General features: G+C 50.1%; 1 protein-coding gene across 3 annotated transcripts in view; it reads left to right on the top strand.

Annotated features, from left to right (window-relative positions):
- The first annotated feature begins 656 nt into the window (after positions 1 to 656).
- ACTN1 (actinin alpha 1) overlaps positions 657 to 9,983 on the top strand; it is a 94,791-nt gene continuing 85,464 nt past the window's right edge. Inside the window, exon 1 of one of the 3 annotated variants that reach the window (XM_082059309.1) lies at positions 657 to 926. In XM_082059309.1, coding sequence (XP_081915435.1) covers positions 825 to 926 — 102 coding nt within the window. In that variant the 5' untranslated portion in view covers positions 657 to 824. The remainder of the gene's footprint in view (positions 927 to 9,983) is intronic. The other 2 variants (XM_082059310.1, XM_082059308.1) reach the window with 2 other exon arrangements.

The raw sequence follows: 9,983 nt of genomic DNA, 5'->3' as shown, positions 1-9,983 counted from the left end.
CACGCTGGGTGGCTGTGGCACCGCACGACTGCAGCTGTTGACCGCGGGTGTGAAGCCCTGGCCGCCAGCGCTGGCAATCCTGACCGTGACCAACGCTCACCAGTCAGCAGCAAGACAAAACTGCTATTTTTTGGCACCCTAGGTGCGTGCACACCTGTGCGAACCCACGGGGAAGGCATATCTGGAGGGGGGTGGTGGCAGGACAGCAGAGCTGTGGCCGAGCACCCTCACTGCGGGGCCGGGAGGACGAGCCACCAGCCGTGTCACACGGAAACCCCGTCCTGAGACAAACCGCTGCCCTGACCCGCACCGCTCAGCCCGCGAGGGCGGATCTGTGAGGGGCCCGCTCCCGGTACACTCCGTCCTACCGCCAAGCCGCTGAGAGGAAAATGAGCTGAAGGCGGCAGTGAGCTTCCCCGGCCCGGCCCGGCTCGCCCGCCCTCAGACGCCGCCGCGGGAGAGGTGCCGGGCGGTGCTGGGGGGCCGGGGGCGGGGCTAATCGGCTGCATGCCACCTATCGCGGCGGCCAGGTACCGTGACGGACGCGCAGAGGGTGCAATGAGCGAGACGCTGTCCCTGGGAGCTGCAAGCTCGGCCGCGAGTCCCGGCCAATGAGAGTCGCGGGAGCGGGCCCCGGGCGGGGGTGGGACGGTGAGTCCCGCCCCCGCGGTGCTGAGCGCGGCCGGGGCGGAGACGTTGCAGCGGGCGGAGACGTTGGAGCGGGCGCCGCCGCCTGCTCGGGCTGAGCGGCCGCGGGGCCGGGGACAGCGGGCAGCCCTCCGGGACGGACGGGACAGGGTCGGGCACAGGCTACCGCAGCAGCTATGGATCACTACGACCAGCAGACCAATGACTACATGCAGCCGGAGGAGGACTGGGACCGGGACCTGCTCCTCGACCCGGCCTGGGAGAAGCAGCAGAGGAAGGTGAGCGCACCCCCTTGCTCTCCCCTCGCACACACACGCACGACGGGGCCGCCGAGGCTCGGCCCCGCCGCCCTCATCGTCCGCAGCGGGGCCGGTGCGCGCCTGGCTGGCGCGGCGTGGCGAGGCGAGGCGAACCGGCGGGGGCCGCGGGGGCGGGTGGAGCGCGCAGGTGATGGCGGGGCGGGGAGCGAGGTGCCGCGGCGGGTCCCCCCGCAGCAACAGATGTCCCCCCAGTCACCGGCACTCGGGCCGCAGGTGCGCCCGGGCGGAGCGGGGAGCCCGGGGGGCTGTGGCGGGCCCCCCCGCAGCCCCCGCCGGCCGCCCCGCTGCCCGCGCCCCGGACCCGCCGGCCCGGCGGCGGGACGGTAACTGGCTTCTCGTTTGAATGGTGTGGTTTAGGGCAGGGCTTGCGCGGAGCTCATGTCCAAAAATGGTAACATTCAGCCTTTTTTTTTAAACCGAAAGGGTGGCGGTGGGGAGGGGAGCTCAGGAGGAGCTCCAGCCTCGCCGCTCTTCACTTATATATTTATTTTTTTTTCCTCCTCCTTTAAACTAAAAGCGTCCTGTATTAGATCACTCTGGAATCTTAATCCCCGAAACATTTCCGTTTTAGTCACTTCATCGGGCAACAATAAAGCAGAATTTGAACCACCCCTCATGCTAACATGGCAGGGGCACCTCGGCGTGCAGCAGGCTCCCGCCGCTTTTCCCAGCCGGTTGCTTGTGTTCTCTGGGCTCGCGTTTTGGATCGTGCCTTGTTCTGCCTGAGCTGAGAGCAGGCAGGAGAATCCACAAACCTTCCGTGCTAGAGGGGTGGATATTGCTGCTTTATGCATAGATGATACATTAATATACATAAAGTAGCCCGAGGTGCGGGGCTTCCTGTAGGGAGCTGGAAGCAACTGGGAAGGAGGGCACACCAGTGAGAAGACTCTTCCTCTTTAGCCCCTTGGCTTTCAGATGACGGGTTTTCAGGTTCTGTCTGAGATGGTGCCAATGAGAAGTCTTTCCCCTGGAGTCTGATGAGTTAATTGAAGGTGATAGCTATAGAGCTGCTGTCAGTAATTCCCTCAGTTTCTTTGCTTGAAGGGACTTGGCTGGTGAGAGTAGACAGCATGGGAATTAAAGCACACAAACATTTAATGGAGAAAGAGTTGATGGCATGTGAACTTACTTTTTCAACAAAGGAGAAAGAGTGGAATGTAATCTTGGTTTGGGGTGTGAGTGCTGGATGGCTTATCTGAAGACCAGGCTTTACTCCTTTTGAGGAGAGAAGATTCTTCCTTTTTTGAAAAGGTATGCCTGGCTGTGATCAGTATCTCCAGTCGTACTCCAATATCTGGCTAATACATCTAGAAACAGTCAGTGGGGCCCAGAGTGAGATGGGCAGTATTGCTCACAGGCTATGGGGGGAAGTGATTGTCATACTGTGGGGTTTTTTTGCCTTTCGTGGTGTGGAGTGAGGGGAAATATTGTATATGTAGTGGGACACTGACTTGGTTGTCAGAAGCAGAAGTTGAACCTTTGGCTTAAAAAGAAGTCCCAAAACCCAAGCTGTGGTATTGTGCCCTAAAGACCATGCTTTTTTAATATTACCTTCTTCCAAGGAGATTTTAAGTCCTCTTGGTCCTAATCACAAGAGGGGGACAGAGAGCTACTCTGTTAACTTGGGTTACTTGTGCAGAGGAGGGGAGAAGCGAACAGGGAGTTTTAAGGAATTAACGCATCTGCTTCAAAATAATCTAAGCCAATTTCTTTTGATGGTCAACTGCTACCAGTTGAATTTGATGTGCTGGGTTTCACTCTCCAGCTTGCTGAATGGGAGGGCATTCTCTGGTGTCCTTCTCTGGTGGTGGAGTCACTTTTTCGTCTACCTGCCAATGCACAGCATGTCTAAAGTGGTGGCATGGCCAGTAACCCAGGGTGCAAATGCCTGTGTGAGAAATGGCCATGTCTTGCTGGCTGTTTCCAACCCAGCCCCTCATGTCCTGGCTCAGCAAGGCCCTGTGGGCTGGGGATAGCTGTGTCACAGTGCTGTCCTGTGTGGCATTGCACAGCTGGGACAAATTGAGGCTTGAGAAGCAAACAGTCTAGAGATGTTGCTCACAGATGAATTGAATCCAGCTCCCCGTCTCCCAGCTGCATGGGCTCGGCAGAGCTCATGGCAGGCCTCAGAAGTGGGAAGATCTGATTTTTAGTAACGACCTCAACAGGTGAGCTGTAAGGAGAACAAGTTTGCTGAGTTTTCGGGAGCTGGTTTGCAGGTTTTCTACCTACACTGAGAGACAGATACAGCAGCTGTTACTGTCTGGTTTGGTGCTTGAGTACGATCTCGTGAGCTGCTTTGAGATGGGTAAAGAGATGAGCTGCAGGGTGAATTTCATATTTAGAGGGTGAAGTTTGGCCTCTTGAACATGATACAGAGAAAGGACACTGGTCTCACACCTCTTCCCACCTGTCCCTGCCTAGGAAGTTACTGTTTTACAGTGTAGGGATAAAGTAGCAGCTTTCCACGCAAAGCCTGTTTTTCATGTCTATCAGAACAGATTCTAAAAGGTTTTAAAGAGCTCGTCACAGCATTGCTATTTGTAAGTGACAACAAATACAATGTGCAGAACAAATTCAGTTGCTTCTCACTTGGTATAAGCCTCTGCTCAGCCTTTTCTGCAAGAGCAGGGGGTCTCTTCTGGGGATTAAAATACTTTCCCTTTTGCACCGTTGAACTCCTCTCAGTAGTTTCTTCTAATAGCCTTTTCTTTCTTCTCTCTTCTTTCCTGTCTGGAGTCAGGCCTCAAGGCATAGCATATGCCTTAGCCAAGGCATAACAAGGTTGATCCTGCTGTTTCCCAGTGTTCCAAAGCAAAACTTGCTGGAAGATGTTGCAATGGTCGCACCTAACTGTGGAGATGCCATGTAAAAAGTACGTATTTGGGTGTTTACTGGCCAAGAGATTGTCACTTGTGCCCACAAGGACATTTCTCCCTCTTGATGGGGAATGGCTAGCTGTAGTGTTCAAACTTTTCCTGAGTTGCCTGGGGGCTTTTGGCGAAGGCACTGGATTTGGCCTTGAGGGACTGGGTGAGATACATGGTGCTCAGCATGCCTGGCTCGTGGTCAAAGGTGAGGCAAAGGGTAGTGGTGAGAAGGACAACCTCCTGCAATTGCCATGCAGGCAATTGTCCCAGTGGGGTCAGGAATGATATTGAGGTGAAGCTGGCACTGCTTTGGGTTGCTGGTAGGGGCCAGCCCACAGGCCCTGCTGTTGGCCACTCTCATTTCATGCTCAAGGTGCATCTCATCCAGGGTTTATTTTAAAATCTGTCCTGAAGCAACTTGTCCAAACTGTAGAGCTGGGAAAGTAAACTTTAAATGCCAAGTTGCTTTCTGACCTAACAGCTGCCACCTTGACAATTTGAGTAGGGAGCAGTGTTCAGTTGCAGCATATAGAAGACAGCCATATATAACTTAAATGCTGTAAGGAACAATAATAATGCTTTATTTTAAAAAAATCAATTAAATAAATGCGCCTTGTCTTTATCTAGCGCTGCTTTGCTTCACCAGGTTAGTATTTCTGTGGCAATGTGGCAGTAAGTGATACCTCTGGCTGAGAGAACTGCACTGTTCATATTTATGGTGCTGCTTAAGCAATGATAGCACAGGTTTCAGGAGCACCTTTTCTGCCCTAAAGAAGTACTTACTAAGTACGGTTATTGATGAAGTTAGAAATTCCCAGTTAGAAATTACAGTCTCCCAGAACACCTCTTTCTACCCTGTGCTATGCACTGCATGTAAAGATACACATAAATACAGGGGTGATCCCATAACCTAAAAATCTGTGGGTCTCGTGGCCCTACCTGTGTTTGCATCCAAAAGGTCTTACTGCTTTTGTTACGATATGAAATTTGCTGTGCTAACCACCTCTCTGTTTGAGGTGGGGTTGTTAATGATAGAAAGTATTCATTAAACGGAGCCTAGGTCCCTCTTGCAAACACCCCACCTCCAAGCCTGCTGGAAGCACGCTCAGATGAGGTGGTCTGAGTGTGACTAAAAGTCACAATCACAGCTTCACTTTCCCTTGGATTGAGTGTCCTCTCATCCAGACAGGGTCTGTTTTGAGAAGGTTATCTAGATTTCCAGAAAGCTACAGTTGTGGTAGCTGCTGTGAACCTGCACAGAGGTGACACTATATGCAATCTGTAGTTTGTTGAAGTTTCTTTCTGTGCCATCATCAATTCAGCAGTGGGGTAAATAAATGTGTGCTGGTAGTCAGTGTATAGCACTGAGTCCCTTTGTTCCCACTGTGAATGATGCTGCATGGTACTTGATAGGCCATAGCAAGGGATGGTCCTTGTGTGGTCTTCACAGTGTGGGTGTGCTGTACCAAAGGTGGCCCTGATGCACCTGAGGATCCTCTATGCCTTATTTTGTACCGATCAGTATCAGTATAGAAGCAGAATGGTGAAATTTGCAAGGCTGCTTGCTCAGCTGCTCTTTTACAATTAGGCAGGCAATATAGGTCATCAGTCACCTCTTTCAGATCGAGCTTTTGTTGTTTAACATAGGTAGCTTATTGCCAGATACTTGCTCTTCAAAACATTAAACTCAGAAGTTGCTGCAGGGGGCTCTGGAAGTATCTGGCTTTGTAGATCAGTTATTTGTCCTTGAGTGTGGGAGCTGCCTCATACTTTCTGTGATCAGGTTTCGTTAGGATGTGCACTTGTGGGTTTTTTAACAAGAACATTATTATTCATTGTAACCTCTTGGTGCATGATGAATGAGGCATGTGCGCTTTGCAGTGACTTACCCACCTATTCAGTATCCTATTTAAGGGGGAAAACTAAGGAGAAAGCAGGCATGGGTTAAAAAGGAGACTGCATGTTCTTTGGGGGGGACTCTGTAACAGATCCCAGGGATCAACTCATGAGAACGTGACACTTGCCAAACTGGATTGAACTGTTTCTTCTCCTTATCCTCTAGGGAAGGGTGAAACACCTCAAAGGCATCCAGCTACTAGCCCAGTGATGTGTAAAGTGTGTCTGTCTGGGGAATTTCTTGCTGACTACTTCAGGCAACCAGTTTAAATTCTTGTGTGTGTGATTTGGTAATGATTTTTTTGCCACACATAAGTGCAAAAGCTGGAGCGGGTAACGCTGTTTTCCTCCCTGATTTCTTTCAGTGTTCAGTGGCATAGCTTGGGGCGACTGGTGTGCCATGTAGGGCATCTTTAAGCAGAAGCTGTTTGGAAACTTCAGTTTTCTTGGCTGTCTGGTGAGAACTTGTCCCCTTAGAAGGAATCGGGTGCTTTTGTATGAGGTGGTGTTGTCTGGCTATGAAATTAAAGTGTAACTGGATTGTAGCTGTGTGAATATGGGCTGGTAGACCTGTTTAGTAAAAGTGTTCATGAACACAACATGAGTGTTACAGTGGAGACCCACTGAATGGTACCTGCTCTTCGCAGCACTGAGGTGACCACTATGAATGGCAGTAATACATTCCCAGTTGCTCCTGCTGTAGGCACCTTGCTCTTCTCATGTGTGCTGTGTGAGAGGTGCAGTTCTGCCACCTGATGTGTCTCATGCACTTTTAACTGGAGGAGTAGCAGGGTTCAGCTGGCCTACCTGGCCAGGTAATGAGCCTGTGTGCTTTTCTGTGCTGCCTCACTGGGTTCTACTTAATACTTTGGCCTGGAGTTGTTAAGGTTGGCACAAGCAGCAGTGACAGAGATGGTAAAAACATGCACGGCTTTGCTGGGGAACGACTGAGAGCATTTTCCAGCTGCCTGTGGATTATCACTGTTGTGCCTGACACTTAGGCTGTTCTCCGGGGTGCGCTTATACTAGCAGAGGTTGGCTGTGCTCTTTCTGACAATGAGGTGCAGAAAGCAGTCACTGTGGAAAAGAGACCAGAGACCTGTTTGGGGAAATGTTTGGAATCTACTAAAATACAACACCTAAAGTGGACTGGTCTCACTTCCATGTGTTGTGTCTGCCCCAGGGGCTTGCTGGATGTATTGCTGTGATTTTTAAAGGTATTTTATACATGCTAAGCAATGGTGGTTGAGGAGGATGGGTGATAGAGTACAACATAGTTTACCCTTCTTTTATATAAGAACATGAAACTGATTTCTTGCTGCGTGTGGCTATTAGAAAGATGATGTTTACCATGAAGAACATGCTTAGTATGACTTCTACAAATCTTGTATAGCAATATAAAACCGTCTCATTCCCTCAAAGCCATAGGTGAACTGTTCATGTTGAGGGGGAGATTTGGCAACTGCTAGGTGGGAAAAACAGTATCTTAGCACGAAAGGCAGAGTCTTAGTAGAGGCATGATTTGCTCTTAACTCTGGGATTTTGAGGCTGTTACACAGAGCTTGGATCAGTTGGGGTGAGTTGGTGTAGAGTGGTGAGATAGGCTTGTCAGTAGCAGGACTTTCTGTTTGGTGCTAGTCATGCCAGAAAAGCGTTTTATTGATGTCTGTGGAGCCACCCGCTGCTTTATTTTGACCCCAATGCATGAGACTGACATACAGATTCTCGGCAGAGTCACCCAGATCCCTGAGACAGAACTGGGGACTTCTTGGACCGAAAGACGCTGAAGTGAGCAAAACCCCTAGCATTAATATGATTAGCAAAAAAAAAGCTTGCTTCCTGTTCCCCTCCTGCCTTTGCCTTCCATGCTCTCATTCCCCCACTGCATGAGAGCAGAACTTGGTCATAGGATGTTTGTGGTGTGGCCTGGTGCCAGTTTAACCTCTTGACTCCCTATTAGGCAGTAAAGCAGAACCGTTTTTTCCCCATTTTGGTTTCCTGTCGTTGTGCCTTTCCTGCCCAGCTGGCAATGTGTGTATCCCATTGGCAGGGGCTGGGCCAGACCTTTGTGAGCAAACCCTTGTACCAGTACTGCATCTGGCTGACCTCAGGCTTTTACCTGCAGTTGTCCCATCTTCTCCTTCTTCCAAATCTGTTGCTGCTTTGAAGCACTACAACATGAACAAGCCTCTGCAGAGACCTTCTTCACCCTCTGTGCACTGAAACAGCTCCTACTGACAGGGCTGAAGTATGCAAGAATAAACAGGGAATTTTGATCTCTCGTCCAGATGAATCTTTGATTTGTCATTCTATATAGGCTGAAAGCCTCCTGGAAATGTGTTCATCCCCATGGTGTGGGAAATGACAGCAAAAATGCCCTTTCCATTCTATTAGAATCAGGGTGGTAAGTGCTGGCAGGTGAAAAGGCCATGTCTTTCCTATTAACACTCACTACAGTGGACACCACTGATGTCAGTCTCCATATATCACCTGTCTGTTGGTCAGGCTGGAGTGGTTTCAAGTAGGTCCCTGAATGCCAGGAATCCAGGGCTTCTGGGCAGTCTTACAGAAACGCTCCTGTGTAGATAGTTGATAGGCAGATGAGGCTGCAGGGTAGACTTCTTAAGCAGCAACTTGTTCCACATTCACTTAGATGGCTTATGTGGTCAATGGGAAGGCAGGGATGACTTGATCTATCAGCTGGTTGCTTCTTTGCCAGTCTGCTTGTCTTTCCAGTGACTGCGCATTACTGTGGCATAGGGCCTGCTCTTCTGGATAGCACAGGTAGGCTATGCTCATGCATCTTACGTGTAGCTCTCATTTTCAGAAGGACCCTTGTGAAATCTTTTATATCTCTGTCACACAGCACAGTGTGGATGGGCAGCTGTTTGCTCTGCACCTTCCATAACCAGAGTGCTGTATGGTTGCAGAAGTTTTGTGCAGAATACTCATGCTGCTTTTTACAACACTGAGGACAACTCTCCCATCTTATGGAGGTGCTGAACCAAGGCCAGTTGGCAACAGAAGGGCTCTAGCTTTCCATGGCTTTTGAATCAGGCAGCCAGGGCACTTGCTACTATTCACTGCAGCATATGATGCTAAGCACTTGAACTTTGCCGCTGCTGTAAATGGAAGTTGTGATGTTACGTCTTTGCTCCAGGATCTAGCCCGTAAAGGCCTCTGTGAGATGAGGGAGAGCAAGAGAACCATGTATGGTCTCTGCATCCCAGCTGAGTGCTCTTTTCTTCATCATGGAAAGTAACGTGTACATCCCAGAGCCCTGTTTTCCTGGCCGGATTCCTTGGCTTTATAGCAGCTGAGTTTCTCTTGTTATCCAGCGTACTTACCTGTTGATGCCCCTCACTTTGTTTAGATTAGGTAGTTCTGCTACTTAAATGTATTATTCCCAAGAAAACTTTAAAGTTTGGTTCCCCATGTGGGGGAAAAAAAGGCAAGTTAATTTGGCACTGCTTTGTTTAAAGCTCTTTAGACCATGTCTATGCCAGGTTTATCATAATGGAAAATAATTTCCTAAGGATAACTTTAGATTGCAGTCAAAAGCAGTATTAGCTTTTTAAGCGTAGTTTTGCTTCCAGGTGAGTTTCTTACGTGTCTTACCTGGTTTGGGAGATGTGGAGATCTCCCAGTGATGAGCGAGGGGAGAGCAGTAGTTCAGCTTCAAGGGTGTGATGGGAAGGGGAGCATGGGGCTACATTTGTTCAAGCCTCTGCCTTCCCTCTAGCTCTCCTCATGGTGTTGCTGTGCAGGACTGTCTCCAGAGGAAGTGTTGGTCTTGGCCACACCTGTCTCCACGCAGAAAGCAAGACCTTACACTCTCTCAGTGCTCATCAAGCAACTTTTGGCAGCAGCTCTTGCAGATGGCTGTGCTGCCCAGAGAAGGCTTGGTGGGGGCAGCGGGGGGCGGGGGAGTATGTTCAGGAACATGAACCAGTCTGTTTCAAAATGGCTAACGTGTGGAAACTTGCTGTTTCCTGAGGGTTTTGTTGGGCTGTTGGGGAGCTCTGGCCAGGGATGAGACTATTTCCAGCTGTGGTGAGCCAAGTGTGAACTCACTCTGGGCAAGATGCCCAGCTCCACTGGTTTTCTTCTGCCAGAAATCCTCACCCTCCAGCCAACGATACCAAACTCAGTTTCTGCCGGTCCTCAGCTGAAGGCCTCTGAAGTGCGAGGAGAACAAGGAGACCAAGCAGAGCAAGATACTGCTGAGGAGAGGGTGAGGGGAGGC

This window comes from Streptopelia decaocto (assembly GCF_964273445.1).
Source record: "Streptopelia decaocto genome assembly, chromosome: 7".
Classification (NCBI taxonomy): Eukaryota; Metazoa; Chordata; class Aves; order Columbiformes; family Columbidae; genus Streptopelia; species Streptopelia decaocto.
The sequence above is the reverse complement of the archived record's forward strand: the minus strand, read 5'-3'. Positions and strand labels throughout refer to the sequence as shown.